The 26,937-nt window shown below is 51.0% G+C and overlaps 1 protein-coding gene, 1 long non-coding RNA gene and 1 pseudogene across 3 annotated transcripts; 2 read left to right on the top strand and 1 right to left on the bottom strand.

Annotated features, from left to right (window-relative positions):
- On the bottom strand, positions 1-21,740 carry GATA3 (GATA binding protein 3). Its single transcript, XM_025397773.1, is given in 7 exon segments — positions 1-1,463; positions 5,619-5,744; positions 11,062-11,207; positions 16,496-16,649; positions 16,651-17,033; positions 19,427-20,036; positions 21,566-21,740. Coding segments are annotated over 6 exon segments (1,335 nt in total). The 5' UTR covers positions 19,668-20,036; positions 21,566-21,740; the 3' UTR covers positions 1-1,178.
- A 1,082-nt stretch (positions 21,741-22,822) lies between these two features.
- Positions 22,823-24,858, top strand: LOC112631829. The gene is made up of 3 exons (XR_003121206.1): positions 22,823-22,932; positions 23,756-24,088; positions 24,611-24,858. It is a non-coding gene; the product is annotated as an uncharacterized LOC112631829 (long non-coding RNA).
- On the top strand, positions 24,096-24,882 carry LOC112631828 (annotated as a pseudogene). Its single transcript, XR_003121205.1, has one exon. The product of XR_003121205.1 is annotated as an uncharacterized LOC112631828 (transcript).
- Positions 24,883-26,937: the final 2,055 nt, after the last annotated feature.

Raw genomic sequence — 26,937 nt, 5'->3', positions numbered from 1 at the left:
TAGTTTTAAAATATTTTAACTTTATTATTATGCTTATAATAGTATTCCAACAGACTGTATTAAAGGCAGTGATCACTAACACAGAACACGACAGGGTGAAGAGGCAGCCGGGCCGCTTGCAGGACATGGCCTGTAGGGCCGGGGTCGCTGACATGCACGTTGCTAGCTCATACACTGCTACCCTCAGCACAGGCTGCAGGAATAGGGACAAGACAGTTGCCGCCAGACTCTTAGAAGCTATTTAATAAATATCATCCAAAAACAAAATGGAAAAGAAATGAGAAACCCTCCGAGCACAACCACCTTAGGCCAACTGAATGTAATCTAGTTTATTCAACCAAAAATTGAGAGAGAAGGAAAATATTGAAACAAACAAAGGAAAGAAAGCAGTTCTTAAGACTAGCAGTAAATAAATTTATACAACAATTCGGTCTGTATAATATGATGAAATAAATCTACATCTTTTCTTATTTTGGTGCTTTGAATTATACATACAAACAACAATTACAGGGACTTGTTCACAAAGCATGTAGGCCTGGTAAAAGGCTCTCTGAAACCCTCAATGGCAACTGGTGAACGGTAACACGGATTGCCCGGAACTGGTATTTCCTTTGCAGAGGCCAACAGCTTTGAACGAATGATTCGCCTACACTTTTTTCTTTTTTTTTTCTTTTTTCTTTTTTCGTTTTTTTTTTTTTCTTTTAATGCATCAAACAACTGTGGCCAGTGAAAGGAAACAAAACTGGCAGTTTGTCCTTTTGAATATCAGACTTAGTTTCTTCTTAATTTCCACACTCTATTTCTCCCATATTCCTTAAACTTCTTGGCATCCTTCATGCCTTACAGCTACCCAGATGCAATAAAGTCATTGTACAGTATTTCTTACAATATAAGTTATATGCAATGTTCAGCATTTTTTTTTTCACAGCACTAGAGACCCTGTTAAATAGGGGATATGAGTCAGAATGGCTTATTCACAGATGGGGTCCAGATTCAGTGGTTGGAACACAGACACCACAGTGAGCTCCTTTGCAAAGTGGCAAACATAATTTTGCTTTCTGCCTTCAAAAACATATATCCATCGCGTTTAGGCTTCATGATGCTGCTCCTGCAAAAATGCATGTCGAAGGGGGCTGCAGGGACGCTCGCTGGGGGCCCTGCCAGCCTCGAGCAGGGCTCTAACCCATGGCAGTGACCATGCTGGAGGGGTGATGCGGTCCAAAGGACAGGCTGGATGGCGGGTGCATCGGCGTGGGCGTGGTCAGCATGTGGCTGGAGTGGCTGAAGGGCGAGATGTGGCTCAGGGAGGACATGTGTCTGGAGAGGGCAGCCGGGTTAAACGAGCTGTTCTTGGGGAAGTCCTCCAGTGAGTCATGCACTTTTTTGCACTTTTTGGATTTGCTAGACATTTTTCGGTTTCTGGTCTGGATGCCTTCCTTCTTCATGGTCAGGGGTCTGTTAATCTAAACAAAGATCAATTTTTTTTTTTTTTTTTTACTTTTTGGCTGCCTCTGAAATGCACAGGCTCTCCCACACCAACAAGGGTTCCACCGGCCGCCCCGGATCAGGGATCCGTTTCCATTTCAGCCGGCCCCTTCCTCTATCCCACTTGCTCCTGTCTCTTTCCCAGGGACTGAAGAACTCAAATATATACAGTTACCAGATGAGAGACCCATCTAATACGATTGTATTTCTCTGGTAACGAAAATGGAGTTCACTTGCCTTATTTCTTTAGAACTTCCTTAGACTATTTCATAAGAATCGAGGTGGTGAAGAATCTTCAAGAGGGAAATACCATTGTGTCTACTCTGACAAATCTGCTTCAGAACTTGAACAGCACTCCCCAGGTCATCAGCCTCTAGGTGGTTAAGGCCGTCTGCCTTGAAGAAATGAGGACTCTACCGCTCTACTGAATAACTTGTGGTTGCCTCTTTTCTACCTGGCCTTTGAGAGGTCATAAAATCTTCCCCCAGAATTTATATGTAGCAGGGTTGTATTTTATGAAACCATGCCTTTCTTAAAGGTGATCTCTTTTTTTTTTTTTTTTTTTTTTTTGATTAATTCTCACTCTGTTGTCTAGGCTGGAGTGCAGTGGTGCGATCTTGGCTCACTGCAACCTCTGTCTCCTGGGTTCACGTCATTCTCCTGCCTCAGCCTCCTGAGTAGCTGGGACTGGAGGCGCCCGACACCACGCCTGGCTAATTTTTGTATATTTAGTAGAGACGGGGTTTCACCATATTGGGCAGGCTGGTCTCGAACTCCTGACATTGTGATCCACCCAGCTCGGCCTCCCAAATGCTGGGATTACAGGCGTGAGCCACCGCGCCTGGCCAAAAGCTGATCTCTTGCCTCTATCACTCCAGCAGCAGCTGCAGTGGCTGCAAATGCTATTTCCACCTAGCTCCGACTCTCCACTTCTAACCAGACAAACAGACAACCAACAAATCAACAAGTATTTCATAACCACCTATGGGGTGCAAAGCACAAAAGGGCACTCATCTTAAAAAGGAAAGACCAAGAATGTGCTAGAGTAAAGAGACAGAGACCAGACCCTACTCGGAAGATCAAGAGACTTCAATCTCGGAGACAGCTACCATTTCTCTCTTCTTGATAAACCTCATTTGCCTTTTAAAAATACACTTGCTTTGGGGGCCCAGAATCAAGAAAGGAAACTTTACAAAGTAAACAGAAGCTACTCCCCACAGGGAGGCAGAGGCAGATTAACCCCGACAGCAGACATCTGCCCGGAAGAGCAAACTCCACATCTGGCCACGTTCCCAGGGGAGGGTGGCAAACAGACTCAAGGAGTGAATGTCGGTGTCCTGGCCGTTCCTGACTTCCCGGGATGAAAGCATCGCCTTCCACCACAGTTCTCAAGGGTGGAGAACCCTTGGCTCTGGGTTTTACCTGTCTATTCCCAAAGCCAGAAAATCACACCTGAGAAAGGGAGAATTCAAATGGCCAACGTGCTGAGAGCAGCCAACACCCAGCTTCCCGAAGCTGAGCTGGGAGAGGTCACCTGGAGAAAGAGACAAAGCCCCACACTGGAGCTGAGACCTTATTTCCCCCATACCCGGGAAGCCAATGTGACCGACGGCAGGAGAGCCCAGAAAGGTCACTGCCAGAGGAACATCTCCGGGTTCCTTCTTCAAAGTTTTCATCAAGATAAACATGCAGCCTACAGAGATGACAGGAATCTACTCCCACATCAAATCTTCACCAAGATAACGTCCAGATACACAGCTCTGGATGCTGACATCTAGCTATACATAGCCGGGTATCTAAATATAATATCTAGTTACACCAGTAGCCACACAACCCCAGATAACCAGTCACAACACCACTGAGAGATGCTGATACCGAGGTAGGCAGTTATCTCAACACCTAGATAAGAAGAAAGAGCTTATGGCGTCCATGTAGGGATGTCTGGAAGGGCAGAGCAAAACGCAACGCGATGACAACGTTAATAGATTATTATCTCTTACTGTTCAATACACATCAATCCCCTCCTTTTACGAATTCCTGGTAAACCAGAGAAGACAGAAAAACCACTCCTGAAGATGAAGAAGTTTCTGTCTCCCACTCACCCAAGCCCAGTCATGAAGACCAAGCTCATTAAGACTGAGGAGGTAGAAGTGAGGCATGGAGAGGATTTGTCAGCTTTTCTTTGATTTGAGAAATTCACATTCTTCAGAAATATATTACATATATATATGTATATGATCAGACACAAGTGAGATCGTATCTCATCCCAGCTAACTATTCAAAAAAGCATATAACTAATCTCCTGTAATTCCTATACTTTCACGGATATAGGGATGAAATATACATACACACACAATTCATTACAATGTTGTTGTACTCTAAAAAAAGACAGCAACCCCTTTCCCCTGGTTCTCCTCTTAGTTCTGACACTGCCAACCTCCCAGGAAAGCCTCCTGACTCTGAAATGGGCCCCGACTCTTCTACTTTCTCAGCCACGTTACCTTGTGCAAGCGACTTGCTTTTCTGAGTCGTAATTCCTTCAAGTAAAACCGAAATGAAAATAATTTCTGCCCTGTCTACATCATGGGACTATCTCAGGCTCAAATGTAATCAAGTAACAGGAAAATTCTTTGAAATCCATCAATTACAGCCCAGAAATAACTTCATAGGCAGTGCTGATGACTGGATAGCTAATAAACCCTAATGCTAATAGCCTAATAGCTTATAAGCCCAAGTCTTCCAGATTTGAATCATGAATCTCTATCTCTACTGCAGTCAGCAAGTAAATTCCCCAAACTGAAAACAGAACTTGGATTTAATTGCTGATAAATGTATATGGACCACAGTCCCAGGACCTAAGGGAGAATAAGGGATCGTAGTAAGACTCTGGTTTCATTCACTGGACCGGGACCACAGCGAGAGAGATGGCACAGGCAGGGAAATGAGTGTATAGAGCTCCTCAGAATCACAACAACTTGTTCCCAAGAAGTGAAAAAGAAGCAGGGTGCTGGGGTCACCCTAAGAAGTTCTCTATGACTCAAAATATCCAACCAGAAAAGCTTCCTCCCCAATTCCCAGGTATTCCTGAGTAATACGAGTTCATTGCCAGAACCGCCGCAAGCAAACGTCCCTGTCTCCTCCCCGTTCAGCCCCGGACTTTGCCAAAGTCAGGTTGGCCAAGGGAATTTAGGAGAATCAGAAAGAGCTAAAAAGGAAGGAGAGAGAGAACAAGACAGGGAGAGACCAAAATGACCATTTTTGTCTTTGGAATTAATGCAAACTTGAAGCCTCACTAGGATCATGAGCCAGAATGGTTTCAGAAAAAAGGAAAAAAAAACCTGAAAAAAAATTTTTTAAGATTAAGACATATTACGAAATGAGAGGACCCCAAATGGAAAGATTAGAAATGACACAGCTAAACTCAGGTGACTGGCAATTACCATTCTGCTAACATGACATAAAAGGAGAAAATGACAGTTTCTTTTCCCTGGTATGGTAACTTCTCCCAGGTGAGCCACCTTCCTCAGGAGCTAGCTCTCTGCACGTAAAAGTTGGTTCGGACAAACACATCAGACGAAATCTCTCAGACATTTGTTCCATGTCTTTTATACAGAGAATCCATTTCAAATTCATAGCACAGATTTAGCCAAGATTTTTACCTCTCAGTAACCGAATGGATCCTCTTGGTTTCCAGAGTCCCTGCCACTCATTACAATTCTATTTACCTTTCTCTTTCACTCTCTCTTTCTGTAAAAAGTTTAAAATGTCAGGAAACAACAACATAGGACCGGTGGCTTTTTTTGTTTTCCAAAAGGAAGATTTTTTTTTTTTTTTTTCTTTATAAACCAGACAGGCCCAGCCAGCACATCGGACTGCTGCATTGCTGCATGGTACGTGGAGTGTCCAATGCATACCAAGGGGGTTGTGTGGCTGCCAGGCTGTAAACCCCCTCGGCCTCAGCAAGGCTATGCTAGACAAAGTAGTTTTCCAAGCTAGGTCCTATTGCATCGATTATTTGGAGCCTGTGATCTGCCCCCGCGGTGGGCGATGCACATGGAGAGGGCGGTGGTGACGCTGTTTGCTGGTCACCATCAGGAAGGGAGCCCCGTTCTTGCTGGTCCCAGTCCACTTACATTGTGCAGCTTGTAGTAGAGCCCACAGGCATTGCAGACAGGGTCGCCATTGGCGTTCCTCCTCCAGAGTGTGGTCGTGGTGGTCTGACAGTTCGCACAGGACGTCCCTGCTCTCCTGGCTGCAGACTGAGAGTGGGGAAGAGAGGAGAGGGTGAAATCAAAACAAATGGTAAATGTGCTGTCATCACTATGAAGACAGGCTTAAAAAAAAAAAAAAAAAACAAAAGGAAGGAAGAAATTGTCATTGAAATCAAAACTAGCAAGTGGCCCACATGAAAGTGATACACATCCCCAAAAGCTGCCTCGAAAAGAAAAATGTCACCACTACACTTTGCAGTAACGTGGCCAGAATTTCACCCACCGCTCTCCGGTAGGAGCAGGAAGCCAGGGCCTCCTCCCTGGCAGTCTTAGCCTCTTACCCTCCTCCCACAAAGTACACCAGAGGGTTAATTTTTATGGGTGGTTAATTTTGAATTAGCCAGCCAATTTTGGAACTGGGCTTTCAGTTGCGTTTTTCACCAAGTCCAGGGCCACAAGAGGTCGTTTTCAAACTCAACTCCCAAGAATATCCATCCTCAAATAGGCTCCGGTCATCAGGAGGCACTCACAGCAAAGGAAGCACAAAGTCAAGCACCAGAAACGCTCTGGATCCCAAACAAAGAAAGGCTGAGTTATCAAGAGAACAGCCTGCTAACACAACAGCAAATTCTGCAAAGAATGTCTGTGCAAGTGAGTGGCATGCACACATGGGTGACACACCTGAGGAAGCGCCGAGTAGGACATCCTAAGTCGACAAGACCTCCTAAATTTATACAGCCTGCACTTTCTTGTTTTCTCTTTTCGAGACAAGAGTCTCACTCTGTCACCCAGGCTGGAATGCAGTGGTGTGATCTCAGCTCACTGCAACCTCTGCCTCACAGGTTGAAGCAATTCTCCTGCCTCAGCCTCCCTAGAAGCTGCAATTTATAGGCACCTGCCACCTCGCCCGGCTAATTTTTCTATTTTTAGTAGAGACAGGGTTTTACTATGTTGGCCAGGCTGGTCTTGAACTCCTGACCTCAAGTGATCCGCCTGCCTCGGCCTCCCAAAGTGCTGGGATTACAGGCGTGAGCCACCACAGCCTGTGCTTTCAAGCTTGGTCACTTCCCATTCATGAGACAGCCACCCTCACTCTCTTTAGGTGGCTGTCACCTAAATTTGATTCACCAAACAAACTCAAAAGACCAAGGAATGTTGCCACTCGTCAGGAACTCTGGATCCCTTGCCTCCTCTGATACCAGTTCACCTTCGTGAAATCAGGCATTTCCTATTTGCTGTTCACGGAGTAGCATAGTTGCAGGTCAAAGGTCAGCCTCAACTTGAATTTTAATTCCTTGGTTGTGTTACTGCCCTAATTTCCTTTAAAAGAGAGATTTTTCTTTCACTTTTTGACATATTTAAATTGATCAAGTGACTATTCTCTGTTCATGCTTTAAAAAAAAAAATGAAAAAAACCGTTGGAAGAAAATGGAGTTGGGTCACTTCTAATATTAATCTGTCTCTCTTCCTCACCTTCTATCATAAAAAAAAAAAAATTTAACTGCAAAATTATCCCCATTCCTGGATCAAAAATATTATCAAAGGAAAGGTAAGAGAAGAAAGAGTTTAGTCTCTGTCTGTGATGAAGAAAATTCTGGTATGGTTGTGAGAACACAGAGCAAGAACTATAGGGATCCTGGTACAGTTTTGTTTTTTGTTTTTCGTTTTGTTTTGCTTTGTTTTGAGACAGAGTCGCGCTCTGTAGCCCAGGCTGGAGTGCAGTGGTGTGATCTTGGCTCACTGCAAGCTCCACCTCCCGGGTTCACGCTATTCTTCTGCCTCAGCCTCCCGAGAAGCTGGGACTGCAGGCACCCACCACCACGCCTGGCTAATTTTTTGTATTTTTAGTAGAGACGGGGTTTCACCATATTAGTCAGGATGGTCTAGATCTCCTGACCTCATGATCCGCCCGCCTCGGCCTCCCAAAGTGCTGGGATTACAGGTGTGAGCCACTGTACCTGGCCTGGGATCCTGGTACAATTTATATCAATATTTTATCAAGCAAAAAGTTAAAGCCAACACCCAAAGCCACCAAATATGGAGAACCCAGTGGCAATTTTGAATTAACCTGAGTGACCCTTTTTCTTTCAAAGTTGCTAAATTGTTCCACAGATATGCTCCTGTGGGATGTAAGTAACAGAGTATACTATGACCTTTTTAAACAAATTCTTTCTTTTCTGTATTCTAAGGTACTGGAAACTAAAAACTGCCCTGATCTATCACAATGGAGAAGATGGGAGTCTTTTGCTGTCCATCTTGAATGTAATTCACATGGTCCATGAGTGTCCATTCTAACCCCATATGCCTCTGCCAGACTGCCTTTATGAAACGTGATAATTTAAGGCTGAAACAACTGTTTCATTTGTGTACTCTTCGGGAGAAAGTACAACATAAAACCAGTGCTTAATGATTTTGACAATTAAATTATATGTGATTATTATCTTCCTATAGTTTTTTTTTTTTCTTTAGAAGAGCTACTCAGTTATAGCAGATTAATATCACTCAGGCACCTGGGTTTCCTAGCCCAGCAATTCTGAATGTACACAGTACAAGCATATAATGCCAACTGGTAAAATCAGAGCTCCAGATGACAAGGTGCAGCGTGTAATCTTTTGCAGTCTATCGACAGCAACCTAAATAAAAGCAAAGGAAGATGCTTCCAGTACTACAAACTTTATGGGAACTTAGGGTCTCTCAAGCCATACTGTTTGGGTCACTAGCAGGAGGTAGAATATATTAAGGCAAGCAGCTCAGCCTCTCGCTAGTGGTGAGATGTATGAAAATCCTGGCAATGCCGGGGGAAAAGAATCTATGAATCTTCCTTTCAGTTCTCTCTCCTGTTTCCTGCATTAGTTTATTCAGGGTTAAATATGCATCTCACAGAAGAGCTAGCTATGTATGGGCTGAGTGGTCTTCAGTGAATCTGCAAATGTGTTCAACAAAAATAGCAATCTGGAACTGGAATAAAGGGTCGGGGAATACAGGAAAGAAAAAAACAGAGGGTTCTAGGTGTTCAGAAGTCAAATACACCTCAGGGCTGAAAAAAGACAGACAGACAGAAAGAGAGAGAGAGAGAGAAAGAAAGAAAGAAAGAAAGAAAGAAAGAAAGAAAGAAAGAAAGAGAGAGAGAAAGAAAGAAAAATCTGAATGTGTCCTGTGCTCTGTCTCCCTGTAGCTTATGAATTCTATAGAACTAAAAACATCAAACCGCCCAAGACAGATGATTAAGAAAGAAAAGACAGATGAAAAATGTGACAGTCATTGAGCTCTAAAATTCAAAGCAATTATTACTCAGAGTTCTAGAGCTTTCCTATGAAAGGTGAGTGGAGACAAAATTGTATAAAATGGAAGTACGATCCTCCTCTGCAATCTGACCAGACACAAGAAGAAAACCCAAGAAAATGTCAAATAAACTTTTGCTCACCAATCAGCCCATACCTTAAGACTTTTAATCCCTCTCTTTTGCCTTCTTTACTTTTATTTAAAAAAAAACAAAAACAAAACAACAACAACAAAAAAACCTATAATGGTACCAAGACACATTTTAACAAGAAGGTTTTTGTTGGTTTTTTTTTCCTCTCTCTCTCTTTCTCTCTCTCTCTCTTTTTTTTTTTTTTTTTTTTTTTTTTTTTTTTTTTACTAGGGCCAGGTTTTTGAGTGATTCAAAACATTCTTTTGTGGTGTGATCATATTCATTCTGCACTAACACCTCTAGCCTTTTTTTTTTTTTCAAACACTTCTTGTTCTGATACGTTCAAACATCTTGGTGTTTAGGTTGGGGAAGCTGAGTTGTTGTTTATGAGTTATCTCCAGCGCTCAGATATCCGGCAGCTTTTTCCTAGGAAGTCAGCTTTGCACATGAGAGAAAGGAAAAAAAAAAAAACCAAACTGCAGGAGGAGAGCTGGGGGAAGGTTGAGAAAGTTGGAGAAGGGGGCAAAGATCAGAAAGAATAAAGCCTAGATATCCAGGATTGTCAAAGATTAAAGTCATGTGGACATTTCCATCCCTAGAAAGTTTTCCTTCTTCGGCCGGGAGCGGTGGCTCGTGCCTGTAATCCCAGCACTCTGGGAGGCCGAGGTGGGTAGATTACCTGCGGCCAGGAGTTTGAGAGCAGCCTGGCCAACAAGGCGAAACCCTGTCTCTACTGAAAATACAAAAATTTGCCAGGTGTGGGGGCGGGTGCCCATAGTTCCAGCTACTCGGGAGGCTGAGACAGGAGAATTGCTTGAACCTGGGAGGTGGAGGTCACAGTGAGCCGAGATTGTGCCACTGCACTCCAGCCTGGGTGACAGAGTGAGACTCTATCTCAAAAAAAAAAAGAAAGTTTTTCCTTCTTCAAAAGAGGATGTGAAACGTGTTGAGTTGCACTACAATCTGATGGGGAGGGCAAATAATTCTTTAAAAAGAATACAAAGGTGTTCTTTTTCCTCCCTTAGAAATTGATGGATGCTCATGTATCCATTAATCTACATGGGGAAATCCCCTCCTCCCATATCTACTTGGTGAATGTCAGCACCACATTCACATTTTGATCTCTTAGCTGTGGCTAGTGTTGTTATTTGTCTGTCGCGTACATTCACTATTCAGACTTCCAAAGAGGAGCTTGCAAATGAATGTCCCTTGTGAGTCTTCCTTATAAATGCTTGACAGAGCCAGGTTTTCTCAAGGATCCCTCATGCTTCAAAAGTTTTTTAAAGAATAATGAGAGAGGAGGGAAAAAACTATCCTCTGGTAGTAGTTCAAAGAGAAAATAAGAGCAAATGCCAGGTATGAGAGGACTCACACGACGTTGCCCACAGGAATTGCCTGTGGAAAGTTCTCAAATGCTGAGACCAAGAAAGAAAGGTGGCATTAGGCTCACTGGTTGCTGGTGAAGCCTGTGAAATTCATTTAATCAGCTCCAACCATTTTGAAGCATTAGCATAACAAGTCCATCCACTGCACCGAGTCTGTGATCCTTCCTGGGAAGCCACACACCACAACTTCAGGAACCCATTCTGGAATATTCTATCCTCATACTAAATGTCTCTACCTGTCAAACAGTGCTCATCAATACATTTAAACCAGCTGCTCTGGTCCTGTTCATACCATTACTCTATTCAGGAATACACTGCAGATTTGATAACCAAGAATTCAGTCTCCTTAAAATTTTCACAAGTGACTTAAGAAACACGGATGGGGAAAAAGAGTTGTTCTGTGTATCAAATTTGAAAAAAAAAAAAACAAAAAACTATCCCAAGCCAGCTGACATGATTGGAGGCTATCCTGTCAATCAATTTCCTGCAGAAAGCTGTCCTTCCGGAAGAGAGGAAATGAGAAACCGGGAATGGTCAGCGTGGAATCCATCCCTTCCCGAGAACTTACCAGCCTTCGCTTGGGCTTAATGAGGGGCCGGTTCTGTCCGTTCATTTTGTGGTAGAGCCCACAGGCATTGCACAGGTAATGCCCCGTGCCATCTCGCCGCCACAGTGGGGTCGAGGTTGCTCCGCAGTTCACACACTCCCTGCCTTCTGGAAACAAAAGCACAGATAAGCCACTTACGGAAGGAAAACACGCGGGAAGGCTGACAGCATTTGGAACTGGGGGAAGAAAAGTAAAATGGAGAACTTTTTTCCTTCTCCTTCCTCTTTTGGGGAGCGTGTCCACCCCCCACCTCTTTCCAAGACGCTCCAAAGTTGAGCTGGGGAATGCTGTCCCCGCGTGACCGCTCCCCCTACACACATAGAGGCGCCCGCAGAAGGGGCAGATGCATCGTTGCAACAGAACCCTGTTCTTGGCTTGCCCGACTTGATGGAGAAGATCGGGCAGGACCTAGAAGGAACGCAGATTCCAGCTCAAATACTTCCCTGAGAAAATCCTGAGCCCTGGATGGTGGCAAAAGCCAAACATTCCATTCATTTCCCTCAAAGGAAAAAAAGGAAGACAAAGGTGACCCATTATCATCATGGGTCTGTCTATAGAGATTGATTAAATAATGAAGATTAGGATGGGGGAAAGGAAGGATTAATCAATGGCTAGATAGGTGAACAGATAATAAATAGATGTATAGATTGATCAATCGGCTGATTGATTTCAGTAGCTAGGGTTTTAGATTTTACTTCCAATCAGACTGTAAACGTCCCCGGCCGGAGAGGAAGCGATTAGGACCCAGCAGGGGTTTCCATAGCTTTCCAGCCAGCCACTGTTACAGAGACTGAAGTTAAAGTATGACCCCAGCCAGGGTGTGCAGGGGGGAGATGCAAACTTTAGGCGGGGAACCCGGAAGACGGGGAGGGAGGGAAAAAGGAAAAGGGAAGGTTTGGGAGGACAGAGTGAAGCCAATCAGAGGAAGATCAGAAGAGGCAAGTTAACGAAGGGGGGTGGCTGCTCATTAACCAAGGCCTGCCTGCAGTTTCTCTTTTTCCAAAAACACAAACAAACAAAATAAACGAAAAACCGGCCAGGCCGGTAGGGAGTTTGAGCGGCATATTCACTCCCTCAGCCCAGGCTGGAAAATGACCCAGACCCACCCAGAAAACTCCTTGGAAGAATCCCTTAAATTACCATTTCAAGACACGGGGGAGTTTGCTCACTGATTTCAACTTCTGCAGGACGAAGAGAAAGATGCTTTCTAGGAGAATCTCCTTGCTTCTGGGGGGCCCAGGGACACCTGGGTCTCTAGTGCCCAGTGTCTTGGTGCCGGGAGAAAGCCAGGACTCCCCTTCCCTGCAGGAACAGGAGGCTCAACTCCAGTTGGTCCCCCAGAGAGGGGAGGCCCAGAGGAGGACCCTGGAGGGTGGGTAAGGAAGAAAAATGAGCCCTGAAGACTGTTTTGTTTTAAGAGAGTAATTAATGACCTCCAACCTGCCTGGACCACTGGGGTGGAAAAAGAGAACCCAGTAGGGTCCTTAGAATTTTGATTCCCCTAAAAGGAGGAAAAATCTGCCTTGGCAGATACGGGACCTATTGGGCCTTTGGAAAGCCCCAGACCAAGTAGGAGGGATCTAGGGGGGGTTCACACTTGGGGGCCTGTGATCCTCTCCAGGGATAAGTTCTTTAGGAAAGTTAAAGTCTTTTGCAAATGGAAGAAGGTCTTGCACCCTTTTCCATGAGAGTCAGGGATGGTGCCCACTAGTTTTTGTCTACTTTGCTTTTTAAAAAAAAAAAAAAAAAATTGAGGACATAAGAGAGGTTTTTTTGATTTGTTTTGTTTTGTTTTGTTTTTGCTCTACATTCCAAAAGGTTCTTAACCTAGGGTCCCCAGAGTGCCTTTGCTGTGCCCCAGAACCCCTGAGATTAAATACAAACATGCCACAGTGTGTGCCAAAGGCGCCTTCCTAAGTACCCAACGACTCTTCTCAGTTCTTGAAAAAGACTCAGGCCTGAATCACACCCAGACACCTATCAGTTGGGGTCAAAAGCCTGAGGGATGTGGCAGACTGGATGTGGGGGAGGCTGGAAGGAAAGAGTGAAGGGTGAGTGGGCGAGCAGCCGGCTACAGCCCAAGCCAGGAGGCCACAGGCCTGCCTTTTTGTGTCCCCGGTGGCCTCTGGGTTAGCTCCTTCTAGGGCAGCACTGGCCCTGTCCCAGCTAGGACTGCAGGCCCACTACCCACCCTGCGCAGACAGGGGACCCCTTAGGGCTCCTCCCCTACTTGGGCACTGGGCAGAGGGCAGTGTGAAGAGAGGCCGCTGTGGCTGGAGGCGGGGAGCGTGGTTGCCACCCGGCTCCTGGGCACCCTGGCGCTGGAGGACCTCCCAGTCTGACGTGATCAGTCTGATTTCCTTTCATTTGCAGCGCGCTGGGGAGGGTGATAGCTTCCTTTTCAGAAACACCTTGAAAGCTAGCAACGGTTACCTCTTCAACAAGGATCTGCACACTAGGGCAATTTTCTGTCTTGATTCACTCGGCAAGTTTGCCATTGCCTCTATGGGCTTTTCTTCTTCTTTTTTCCTTGCTGCCTCTGGTCTGTGACTTCAGCAGACAGCCAATTTTCCTAATGGAGGCCCTGACTCTCTCCTGCCTTCTTTCCTCCCCACTCCTCACCCCTGCCTGTTGTGAGCTGCTCAGGCAGACACCTCTCTCTTAGGTGACAAGAACCACAGAGCTGCGAGGCCTCTTGACATTCAACAGCTGCTGGCAAACGCCTCTTACTCCGCCTTGGCCTGAAACCCTGAAACCAGGCTGTGGGAGGGGGTAGGGAGCAGGGCAGGAGCTTGATCAGAGGACGGTGGAGGGAGATGCCCAACTGGAAAGGTGGCAGGGGAGCTAAGAAGCGGCCCTGGATACAAAGACTCTGTCTTTTGTTTGCAAAAGCTTCGTCCCAGCCCCGAAAGCCTAGGCGTTAAGACAGCAATAGGTGCCCTAACCACAACTTCAACCGTTTCCAGCGACAACCCCAAAAACTCTCTCTTCTCTGTGTCCTCCTTCAGCAAATGCATTTGCAAAGAAGAGGTTAAAGGGGGAAAAAAAATAGAGAGAGAGAGAAAGCAACCACTAAAACCAAGAGAATCCCCTCCTCAAGAATTCCCACCACCTCCACCCCCTGCACAAGGAGGGGCTTCTCAAAACTTCCCCTCCACACTCCCAAAAGTCCCAGCTCTCTCGCGGCCCCTGCCAGGTGTGCTGTTCTTGGTTTTCATGACTGTGAGAAAGGAATTAAGAAGGAGGAAGTAAAAAGGCCAAATTGCAATGGCCTCCTCTCCCCTTTGCCAAAAAACCAAAATCGGTGTATTGGTATTCCTAGCTCTGGCTTAGGGAAACCACGGCCCTCTCTTTCTCCCCTCCATGTTCAGAGTCTCACAGAAAGAAATGAGAGGAAAGAAAAGACTAGACTTAAGGCAGAAAGTGTGCACAAGAGGGGGAGAAATCAAACACGGAAATGAGGGTAAAGAAACCAGAGTATCTTGGAAAAGTCACTCTGTCCCCTCCCCCCAGCACAAACCACTACCCCGGCCTCAGATACCACGAGCTCTCCCCAACCTCATAGCCTTACCAGAAAAGAGAACTTTAAAAAAAAGAAGAAGAAGAAGAAGAAGAAGAAGAAGAAGAAGAAGAAGAAGAAGAANCTTTAAAAAAAAGAAGAAGAAGAAGAAGAAGAAGAAGAAGAAGAAGAAGAAGAAGAAAAGAAATCCCATCATGACCTCAAAATGCACAGCTCTGCTCTCTTTAGATTTAGCGCCCCAGCCTGTGTTTCTGAGTCAAGCTGCACCCCACTTCTCCTTAATCCTTCCCTCCACCCCCCAAGCCCAGCCCCTGCCAGGCACTGTGGCCACTTTGTGCCTCCAGCTCTCCCGGCCTCTTGCTTTCTTTTTGACTCCACCAGCTAGCCTGCCTCCCTCTCCCTCCTGCCTACTTTCATGTACTGAACATGCAGGTCTGAGTTCTTCTGTCAGCCTAACCGCATCCGGACTCTATTAAAGTTCCTGGCTCGGGATAAACAATGCAACTGTCGCGTGCAGCAGTCTGAAAATAATTGGATTAGCTAAAACATATCAACTAAATAGAGACAGTCCTGCTCAGGCAGCCAGAGTGAATGTCACCCTGGAAAAAAACCCTGAAAACCGATCTCATGGTCACTGGGCTCCCAGAGTACTCCCTCTGAAGTTTTTCAAACCGGAGCTTTGGGAGCTCGATTTCAAGGCTGCTCATCTCATCCCTAAAAGACAAGTGATTTTCACGATTGCTTTCTATGTAGGATCTATACAGAGAGAGAGCAGAGGCAAGATACCCGGAGTGGATCAGGGAAGAGATGCCCACTCTGAAATGGACACGCCTAAGGAGACATCAAAATCTTCACCAAACCCTGTCTAAAAATACAGTTAAATCGATCTCAGAGAATCCCTAGCTCTCTTTGGACTCAATTACTTTGGTTAGAAATGGAATTGGTGATGGATTGATTGATTTTTAAAGCCAAAGTATTTTGTGTGGGGGTTTTTTTCATGCAAGTAATGACACCAATTGAATAAAAATGCAGCGTGCTGCTAGGCAGCGCTTGCATTTTGGAAAGGAACAGAGCACAGGAAACTGAGATGCACACCTGGAGCACTTTTCCGTTCCTTTCTACCTCCTCTGGCTGCAGCTCAGCCAAGCAATATGTCCTAATACGGCTTCCTGCCCCTGCCTGCCCTGAGAGCTCTAGGAGACGCTTCAGGTAACTAACTGGGCCAGGCAATATTGGATTTTCATTCAACTCGGCTTCCCCAGTGCAAAGCCACCGCTTTCTCTCGGTTCAGCTGAGAGCCCCCTTTTCCACGCAGAGAATATGTGTGCAGCTTTGGCCAGGCTCTTGCACACACACTTTGTATTTACATGTCTGATAAAGGACTGTCCTTACTGCATGGTCCCCTTTGAGCTGAGCGAGAGGAACAGTCAGAATGACAGAGGCCAAAGGGGTCATAGAGGGACCTGTGTTTGTTTAGGCTTAAGGAGGTTTCGTTTTAGCATGAAACACTCAAGATTTATTCCCTCGGCCTTCCATTTGGTCTTGGAAACTGACTAAAAGTTACCAACCGAATCCTGAAGTCCTGCCACAGGCAGAAGAGGGCACGACTTTGTTTTTGTTCGTCTTTTTCCTTTCCCAGCTCATTGGGGGGTTTTAAATCAGATCCCACTTCCCCGCTGCTTCCGAAGCCAGGCATGAGCTAGGATGGCAGGACATGCAGTGCCTTCCCGGCAGGAAGAATAGGAAGAAATGGCATCTCAGCAGGCTTTGGGACACACCGGCTCCCCTGAGGGGTCCCTCTAGGTGCGGTCCTGGATTGAGGAAAAGGGGAGGAGGGAGGAGAAGAAAAGGCCCCAGGGGAGAGCTGGCTCCTACCTGTGCTGGACCGGGCCTTGGGCCTGGACTTGCATCCGAAGCCGGTGGGGGAGCCGCCCAGCAGACTGCTGGGGGGGAAGAGTCCGGAGCTGTACTCGGGCACGTAGGGCGGGTAGGTGGTGATGGGGTGGTGGGCCGACGAGGAGGCCCCCCCCCAGGGCGGTCATGCTGCCACGGGAGTGGGACGACTCCAGCTTCATGCTGTCGGGCAGCGGCACCTGGTACTTGAGGCACTCTTTCTCATCCTGCCGGGCCGAGCCGGCCGAGCCCGGGGTGGACAGCGACGGGTCCGGGGAGACGTCCTTAGGTGGGGTGGGCGGGAAGGTGAAGAGGTGCGGGCTGGCGTGGCCCCCCGACAGGGAGGAGGACGAGGCCGGGGGATAGACGGAGAGGGGCCCCGGGGAGCCGTGGTGGATGGACGTCTTGGAGAAGGGACTGAGGTTCCAGGGGGAGGCGGCGTGGTGGCTGCTCAGGGCTTTGCCGCCGTCCAGCCAGGGCAGGGATCCATGAAGCAGAGGCGGGCGGCACACCTGGCTCCCTGTGGGGCAGCGGGGAAAGGGCAGGAGAGAGAAGGAGGGTGAGTGTGACCCTGCAAGGCCGTCAGGGACACCTGGGGACTCTCTCCCTCGCACCGGCCTCCCTTTCAGCAAAAGTCCAAGCACAGACAAGGGCTCAGGCCCGCTCTCTCATCCCAGTGGTCCCAGGAGTACCTGCCTGGCACACCTGGGGGTCAGGCTGGGGACAGAATCCTTCACCCCTGTCTCCCACAGGGATGTCCCATCAAATCCAGCAGAATGAAGGGCCTGTGGCTGACACCCGAGAGGTTGCTGCAGAGTGAAGGGCCCCTTTGCTTATTTGGCCTCTCCAGATACACTGCCTAAATCACATTCCCCAAAGTCTCTCTCTAGAACCTGACTTGATTTATGGGTTTCCTTCAATGGCCCTGAGTTCCCTGACTCGGACTTAATCCCAGTCAGCCTGATAAGAGAGCCGGCTGTGAGTGAGGAGGCGTGAAGGATGGAGCCCGGCCACACAACTGCTCCACACCAGAAAAAGACCCTGGAGTCAGGCCCAGCTCCCAGCACTGAGTGCAGGAAGGAGAGGCCTTGGGACAGAAGTCAGGAGACTTTCAGGGTTAGTTCCCGGAAACCTAACCCAGTGCTTGCTCAGAATCAGCCAGGCTGCCTGCAAAAGGCCTAAAATGGGATTTGCAAGGACATTTTCATTGCTTGGGCCGTTGGAGAAAGTTCACAAGGCTGGACCCTGGGATGGCCGTTTTCTCTACTTTTCTCACCCTCCCGAATCCTAAAGGAGAAGGAGATAATATAAGCCCCAGGCACCCTCAATAAAGCTATGATCCCACCAGTGCCATAGGTGAATTTTCACCTGAGCCCCAAAGACACAAAATTCCAGTTGATGTATATATTTTAAATCAAAGATGACTCAGACACAGGGTCTGCTTAGCCTTCATTTAAAACACACACTCTTAAAGTAGCTGTAACTCATACACTCTGAGGGGTTCATTTAAAAAGCAAGTGCAAATCCACACACTTCTTGATCTTTAAATCCGGTACCTGCCTCAGCATTTGACATTCGATTCAACCATTAAGAACAATACTGAAACTAAACTTAAGAGAGAGGAAGGGGAGGGGAGTGGAGAGGGAAAGAGAGTTCTCTGAACACCAAGGGTCAAGATTCATATTATGCAGGAAGTAGTATAGTAAATAATATTAAGTCTGCCTCTACCGCATTTCCACTTAACTGTTGATCTGCACAGAACGTGGGCAGAGAGCGCCCCATACGCAGAAACGATTGTTTAAAACCTGGCGACAGCAGGGTAGAGGACGCCTGCTGCCGGAGGGGCTATGTCATCGGTGCCAAGGCAGGCTCTGAGTAGGGGAATCAGGGCAGAATTCGGTCTGGCTGGACTCAGAAAGCCTCACGCTTTTTCTGACCAATGTTTTGCCCCTGTTTCTTCTTTAGGAACAAACTTAGAGCTGGAAAGTATTCGATCATTTTTTCCTCAAACTACACAGGCCCGGTCTTCTTTTTTTACATTTCAGAACTCTCCTAAACTTCTCCAGGTGAAAGGGGAAAGAGGTGGTTCTGGAATTGCCTCTATTTAAACGGGGGTGTATGCTACATCTTAGGTGGGAGGTTAGTGGAGGGCAGTACCCAGAGACAGTATAAGACAAGAGTTGCAGGCATGGAGGCAACTTGAAAGCAAAGACGCAGGAAAATTCTGTGCAGCCGGGAATCTGGGAAACGTCAGATCCCTCAAACTTAAGACAAGGGTCTTCCCCTCCAAATCCCTTCAGCATCAGAATTCCATTCCTGAAGCCAAGAGGTAGGAGACCTGTCTAAAAACCAAAGGCACTAGCTTTGGGAAAAGGTCAAGGAGAAGGGTGTGAATAAATAAGTCTCTGGGGCCTTTCTGAAAATGTGCGAATTGAGGGACGCTGGCAGAGGCCGCCCCCCTAGAAAGAGCTAGCGGGTAACAGGGAACGCCAGGTTTTTTGGAAGAGCCGGGTTCCAGCCGGGCTTGGCCGGCGCTGGCTACCGGGCCCAGGGAGCCCGGACCCGTGGAGACAGAGCCAGGGCACCCCACGCCTGGGGACATCCCGAGACCCCCCAAAACCTGCAGCCGCGCAGGAACGAAGGGCTGCGGCCTGGCGCCCGCCAGGTGAGCGCCAGGCCACAGGGCCACCAGCCGGGAGAGGCGCCTGCTGCGACTGTTTCAAAACACACTCTCGCGACGAGCCAGAGGCCTTCCTTGCCCATTTCCGGGCCCCAATTTTTTTGTAAATGAACCAGGAACGGCAGATGGGGGCTTTCGATTGACCTCTCCCCGCCCTCAGGTCCTTCCCGACCTCCCCGAGCCGGGACGACTGACGCAGCCGACAAGAGCCCCCGCACCCCGGGCGCACTCACCGTGGTGGGTCGGAGGGTACCTCTGCACCGTGGCCCTGACCGAGTTTCCGTAGTAGGGCGGGACGTGGTTGCCTTGACCGTCGATGTTAAAAAGCACATCCACCTCCTCCGGCAGCGGGTACTGCGCCGGGTCCATGTAGGAGTGGCCGAGGCCCGGGTGGTGCGTGTCCGGGTGCTGCCCGTTGAGCACGGCGGGGTGGTGGTGGCTTACCCAGCGCGGCTGGTCTGCCGTCACCTCCATGGCCTCGGCTGCGCTCGCGCCCTCTCGCCGGGCCCGGAACCCGCGCGCGGGGAGGGAGGGCGGTCGGCCTGGGAGGTCGGGGGGCTCCTGCTGTCGGAGGGTCGGGGGTCGTTGAATGATTTGCTTTCGGTGGGGGGATGGGAAGGCTGGGAAGCAAAGGTGAGCAAAGGAGAGGATTTTTAAAAAATAATCTTGGAGGGGTCTTTTAGCAAAGAGAAGACGGGGAAGACAAAAATCCAAAAACTGGGTACGGCAGGATAAAAGGGAACCAGGTTGTAAAAAGGGGCGACGACTCTGGAATTCTGCGAGCCAGGCTCCTCTGCACCGGGGTCCTCACCCGCTCCGAGGCGGAGTCCCTTCCCGGGTCACCTGCAAGGGAGAGAAGGGGAGACCTGGATGAGCCCCTGGGTTGCTGGAGTGGCACCACCTCCCTTCGCGCCGCCCGCCCGCCCAGCGAGCCCGAGACCCGCACTGGCGCGCGGGGAAACGGCCAGGGAGCCCGCAGGACACTCAGGGACGTCCCTGCAGCCCGACTCGCGGGAGCCGGGGCTGGCTGAGCAACTTGGAGGACAAGTCCCGGGGCTGACTGTTGAAAGTTGGAAGACAAGTCCCTCCCTCGGGGACACCGGTCCCGGGACCGTCCCCTCAGCACCTAGAAAACCTCCAAAAGAGGAGAGTTGAGTTTTTAAAATTGCTTTACGTCCTCCCAAGTGGTTGGGGGCAAAAAATAAAACGTAAAAAAAAAAAAAAAAAGTCACCAGTACCAACCTGGGTAGCGAAGAGCAGAGAGGAGGAGGAGGCGGCGGCGTACGACCTGCTCGGTCAGATTGCGTAGCTCGCTCTGTCTCGCTCTCCCTCCGTCTCTCTCACTTCTTCTCTCTCTCTCTCCCTCTCTCAGTATTTTTTTTTTTTTTTTTTTTTTTTTTACAGGGAATGCATTCTTTCTGAAAGTATCAAGACGGCGCCAGGCAGCTCAGTGTTCGCAGACAGCTGTGGCGCGACGCAACTTAAGGAGGTTCTAGTGTCATCCGCGCCGAGGGGGGAGGAGCCTGGCGCTGGCGAGTAGGGGACAGGATCCCCGGCACAAGGAAACTGCAACCCAAACCGGCTCCAGGACTTCTCCCCCCGCCCCGCGCACCCCCGCCCCTCCTCCCGCCCCTCCACTGACCGGAAAGGGGCGCCGCAGAGGGCGGCCGCGGGCGGAGGGGCGGCGGGCATGGTGGGCGAGGCCCGCGGGGCTTGGGGGCGGACGGGAGGGAACGCGCGCTCTGGCCCTTTAAATGTGGCCGCGGCTCCTGCCGATTCATTCGGGTCGGGTGGACGATTCTGTCCCAGTGCAGCCAGCCTGCCCCATTCATGAAGTTCATTTCGATGGGCAGATTTTTCTTTTTCAGACTTTTGAACAATAGGCACGCATGGATCGTTATTAGGATCCAATGCAGAGTGTTTGGGAGAGCGCAGCGATGTGGGGAGACGTGCGCGTTAAATTGATCAGAAAAACAAAATGTTTCGTGTGAAGGTGCTTTGAGATTTGCCTCTCCGGCCGACTTCCTAAGAGGGTGAGGCATCGGGTAAAGGAGAGATGCCTTTGACTGGAGCGCCCGTGTCAATTTTGTTGTCACTGTCACCTCTTTCCCGGAGCCTTCTGCGCTCTCGAGCCCCCAGAGTGAACACGCTTCAGCTGTTGCAGCTGCCCTTTCCAGACCTAATATTTGTAATCAATGTGTGCTTTTGACTTGAGTGGCAACAGTGAGGGGTTAGAAGGGGGGAGGGGAGGGGAGGAAGAGACTGGCTCTAACTCATTCCCCGAGTACGCTCAGTGTAGACGGACAGAAAGAATTCGGTCTTCACTCCAGGGACCCAACTTTTCCTTTCGCCCCGCCCGGAGCCCTACTTACTCTGGCTCCCGGCGTTTCTCCCCCAGTCGAGGAAACCAGCCCTCAGTCTGCACCGACCCCAACCCCGGCCTCTGGTCGGGACTCCACGGCGACCTTTCCCGGCTCGCGGGTCTCCAGGCCACGCTCTGCGCAATGGGCACCCCGGCGCGGAGGGCACACGGCTGCAAGGCGCCCCAGAGAGGGGGGCGGGGCGAGAAGGGGCGGGGCAGCGAGGGGCCAATCAGCGGGCGAGGCTGCGAACTAGCCGCGATTGGCCCGCCCCGCGGGCTCCAACCTGCACAGCTCGCTCGGTCCTTTGAGCCACTGCATCCCCTAGTGGCGCCTGGGTGGCTGCAGCCGCCGGCCCGAAAATGCTGCTCGGGCGATCAGGGGTCAGGCGGGAAAAGAAGACTCCAAATCCACTCTCTGCTCGCCCCCAGGGCAATGCTGCGAGGAGAGGGAGTGGGTTCCCCCGCAGGCTATCCCACCGATGGGGTTGAGACCTTAATTTGGGGTTTTATTTGGAGACATTGTTCCCTCTTCGCTCCTCTACCCCATAAAATTCCCTACAAATGCAAAAATTCGAGATAGAAGAAGCCGTCCCTGAAAGTAAATTCTGAAGGATTCCTTTCATGCGGTGAAGGAACATCAATATTCAGCTTCAACTTGGTGTGTGAGGGTTGTCGTGTTTTAAAACACTATCTCTGTAGAAAGATTAGTGAAATGTATTGGAAGAAGTAGTGGAAACGTAGCTCTTCCTGGTCTTGCGTTTGGATCTTCTTTGGAGTCCTCACCTTCTTAAATCTGATGTTTGTTTGAAATCAGGGCTGAATTTCCATATATAGGACAGAAAGAAAGAACCCTAATTTTTTTTTAAAGAAAGCTCTCCCCCCACGTTTCTCCTGAGCCCACTTGGTCTCCCGTTATTAGGCGGCCCAGTTAAGAGGCATCGATTTTCCTTTCATTCTCTGACCACTAGTCTCTCCTGGGCCAGCCAAGCTGCCCGCATCTTATCCTGCTCACAGCGCTCTCCAAACCTTTTAATTATTTAGTTGCTGTCTAACATTCACCGGAAACCTCTCCATAGACGAGGAGAAACGAACGCACATGCATTTTTTGCTAAGAAGCCCGGGATTAAGATGAAGGATAGAAGCTGAAAGAAAAAATGAAAAATGTTTCTCCGCCCGTCAATCGGGGGGTGGATGCGCCACGCAGCGTGAGCCCAGCTTACAGCCACGCGTAAAACCAAGAGCAGCCCTGGGTCCTGCGCGCGGAGACCTCAGAGCCGAAGAGAGAAGTCCCCGCGACAGAAACGCTGCGGATGCCAGGTCTTGAAAATGCTAACTTCTGAGGCTAAGAATTATTTTAAAGACAAAAAGAAAAGACTGGTGAGGAGGCCTTCCGGTGCGGAGGCGCCTCTCCGCTAATTTTGGATGGGGAAATGGGGATTATTCGTTTAAATTCAGTTGCCAGCACCAAGTCGGACTGGCCGGGGATGGAGAACAGCAACCCCCACCTTTAGAAAAATAAAAAATCTCCGAAGGCCCTTCTTGGTCTGGGTGGTTTGAGGCTGGCAGAGAGGGGTGGGGGGCCTGGGGCTGGATGCCCCCGGTAATGGAGCCAGCCGGTAGGGGGTATTTAACATTTAATTCCCAGCCGGTCCGCCCCTGTTCCCGGACTGACAGTAGGTAATTGGGAGAGAGGACGTTGCTCTTTTGATGGCCCGCGCCGGCCAGTCTCGCCGACGCCACACTGGGTTTGACGTCACGGGCCCAGCCCGGGAGCCCGGAGCACAGGGCAGCGGGGGAGGGAAAAGGATGGGAGGGGGATACCGAGGAGGGAGGGCCGAGGTCGGCCCCGGGACCCACGGGGAAGGAAGGGGGAAGGGATCGAGGTTGGAGAGGCTGCGGCGCGTGGCCTGAGGCGGAGAGTCGGGCTGCGGGGGTCCGGGCCAGGCCCGGCGCCGGCATGACCCGCCTCGCCAGCAAGAGCAGGCCGGGCTTCCTCCTCCCTTGGCGGGCGGGGGAGGGGAAGGGGGCTCCTGGCCGGGGGGAAGGGGGAAAAGGTGGTCCTGATTCTCCCTGTGCCACAGCCACAAAGCTGATCCTGGCCTCCTGCGGAGGAGCCTGAGCGCCTTCCCGCAGACCTGACGCGACCCCTCCCCAGGTACCTGGGCCTCGGCCTGGTCTAGCGAGTCCCCTTCCTCCCAAGGAGCAGCCAGCGGAGCTCGGGTGGAGGAAAGCGAGGAGGCGACCAGGAGGATGCCGCCGCCGCCGCCGCTGCAGGGCCCGGGGCTTCTGTAGGGCACAAGGCCTCCCTCACCAGGGTAAGGGACTGGCGATCAACCTGGACGCCTAGGACCCTGGGAGCAAGCATCCCGCAATCGAGCAGGCGACGGCACGGCCACCGCCTGGAGAGGAGCCGGGGCCCGGGGCGGCGTGCGGGGCGGTGGCAGCCGGCTTGGCCTATCCGAAACCCCAGGCCTGGAAGCGGCTGCTTTAGGCGTCAAGTTGAGCCGGGTATGTGTGTCCTCTTGGGGAAAAGGTGAGAAATGGAGCCGGAGTTTCTCCGCTCGGTAGGGGTTAAGCTGGGACCCACACACACCCCTAAACACATGCCCACGTGCAAGTCCCTCCCCCCCGCCCTCCCAGGGGCGAAGAGACCCTGTCCCGGTGGAAGTGGGGAAACCCAGTCGGGTACAGAAAGCAGAGGCCATGGCGCAGAGAGGAGTCGCGGCTTTCCGGGGCTCAACCCTAGGGCTACGGACCCAGGGTGCGGAGATGCTCGCGCCACCCACCCGAGCCAGGCAACCGATGCTTCCAGGCGAGCTCCGCGGGGCCGAGGTGCCTGGAGAACCGGCCCCGGGCGCCCGAGCGCTGCCGGACCTGGGTAACCGGCAAAGTGGAGCCCCGGGGTCGAAGTCCTAAAGTTACTAATCCCGCGCAGGGGGAGACAGTGTGCCTCGGGCCGCCCTGGGCGGTCATTTGAGCGTGTTTACTTAAAGACTTTGCAAGCAGAGCGCGCGCGAAATCGTCGGATTTCCAGCAAGGCAGCAAATATTTGCAGGCAGGAGAAAGAAGCGGAGCCGAGCCGCGCCGCCGAGTCCCTCCCCCCTGAGTCCCGGCGCCGGCCTGGGCGGACCCGGCCGCGCAGTTAAAGACAGAAAAGAAACCGGGAATCTGCGAGGCTTGGGGGGCGGGGAGCGCCACGAAAGGCCAGAAACTGCAGCACGGCCCGAGGCCCTGGCGAGCCGGGCCTGGGGGAGGAGAAGTCCCTTCCCATTCCAGCTCGATCAATCTTGCTGGGCTGCGATCGGTCAATAAAAACAGTGTGAAGCGGCCGCTGTCGCTGAGTCTGAGGAGGAAGTGGAGGCCAAAGGTGTCGAGGCCGGCGCCAGCGCCCAGCACCAGCCAGGTCCGCGGCCCCGCGGTCTGCACGCCGTAGGCCGGGGGCCAGAGCTTTGCCGGGAGCAGAGCACCGCCCGGCGGGGCCTTTAATTGGGTGTCTCCATTTTAATAGAGGCCATTGTTCGAGCAATTAGCGAAAGACAATAACCGCCCAGAGGCGTTTAATTCGATTCCCTGCGCCGGCCGCAGTCCGCACCGGGGCGCTCTGGAAGAGTGGCCAAGGCTGCGCGGAAGGGAGGGTCCGCTTGGGGAGGCGCCGGCTCCTTTCCTTGCTCGCTTTGCCTTCAGTGTGGGAACTGGAAAGGGCGACTGGGGCAAGATGAAAGCTGGGCGAGGGCGAGCTGAGCCAGGCCAGGGCGGGAAACCTGTCCCCGGCCTCGCCAGCCCACGCCGGGCGCCCCCGGGACCGCAGCGCCTGTCGCTGCGCGCGTCCAGCTGTGGCCGCCGCGCAGGTCCCCAGCGCCTGTTCAAAGGAGAGAAACCGGAGGACGGGGTCGTGAAAACTGGCCTCCTTCCTCCTTAGCCCCGGGTCCCCATTTCGGTCACCCGAACCATGTCCAAATTTCCTTCCCTATGGTGGGAGGAGGGGCAAAGGAGAGATCCCGGAGAGTGGCGCGCGCACACCTCCCTCTCCAACCCAGCCAGTCTCACTGTCCCCTCCTCCGCCTCGGCCCCTGGATTAGGTTACCCTGGCGGAGCGAGGGTTTTTACTGGATAGGACTATAGCACAGGTAAAGCTGTATAAACAGCTCGCCGGCTGCCGGGCGGGAGGGTTACGCCGGGGACACGGCTCCAGGCGCCACCGCTGGCCCCGGCTGAGCGGGCCACACCGCGGGGAGCTGGCTGCGGCACGGCGCCCCGGACCGCTCAGGTTAAATACATATTATCTCTGCATCTGCCACCCGGGCCCCCTTTTTCTTTCCCTGGGGAGCTGAAATGCGGAGAGCAGGGAGCAAGATCTAAACGGGAGAAGAAAGCAGCCAGGCAGTGGGCAATGCTGGCTGAGGATCCCGGCCCAGCGAGGCTGGCTCTTCTCAAACAAAACCCAGCGAGCAGGGAACTTGGGGGAAAGCAGAGAAAGAGGGACCCTAAAACTCACTGGCAAAGGGAAGATGATGGAGGCGGGTGCGTCCAAGGGGCAACTCTTCCCGCGGCCCCCACGCCCACGCGCCCCGGGCCCGGAGTCTACCTTCCCTGTGAAATGAGCCATCGTTTTGGGGGTGGTATGTGATTTGATTTGCCCTTTTTTCTTTTCCTTCTTTTCTTTTTTCTTTTTTTTTCTTTCTTTCTTTTTTTTTTTTCTGTTTGTTTGTTTTGCTTATTCATCTACCACCGTTTAAAACTCGGAAGGAAACCCGCCCAGGCCAGGAGGAGCCACGAGTGGTGGGGAGAGTCAAAAAAGAGGAGATGCGCTGGGAGATTACCCCCGCCCCCGCACTCCGCCCCCAGCCCAGCCCCGGCCTCCACTTCGAGGGATCCTGAGCCTCCCACAGCCACTACCACCTTTTCCCCGGTTGAGAAAACCCCTGATTGTAGCGAGATAACAATTGGGTAGGTAGGGGTGCAGCGGAAAGGAGGGGACGGGAAGGGAGAAGGCAGGGGATTTCTGCTTTCGGGTTTAACAATGCACACGTGAGGCGGGCGGCAGTTGGGGGGAGCCCTGGGTTGGGTGGGAGAGGAAGAACTCGCCTTGAGGGTGAGTGGAAAGGAATTGGAGTCACCCTGGAGGAAAAGTGCCCTTTTCAGCTCTCTCCCTCCCTCCTGGCCTTGGCAGGTGGGGGGACAGGTGGATGCCGCCGGAGAAAAAGAAGGGATGGAGGCAGCCCAGCCGGCGGCTCTGGGTCTCCAGGGTAAACCGGGACCGCTTACCCTGCCCTCGGCATCAGTGACTCTTAGGAGCTTGCTACTTCTAGACCCGGCCTCTCCTCCCTCCCAGGGCACCCCTCAGCCTCACCGCTATAGCACCCAGGACTCCAGCCCCTGCAC

The sequence above is a fragment of the Theropithecus gelada genome, chromosome 9 (genome assembly GCF_003255815.1).
Source record: "Theropithecus gelada isolate Dixy chromosome 9, Tgel_1.0, whole genome shotgun sequence".
NCBI lineage: Eukaryota > Metazoa > Chordata > Mammalia > Primates > Cercopithecidae > Theropithecus > Theropithecus gelada.
Note: the sequence above shows the minus strand (reverse complement) of the source record. Positions and strands in the feature narration are given on the sequence as shown.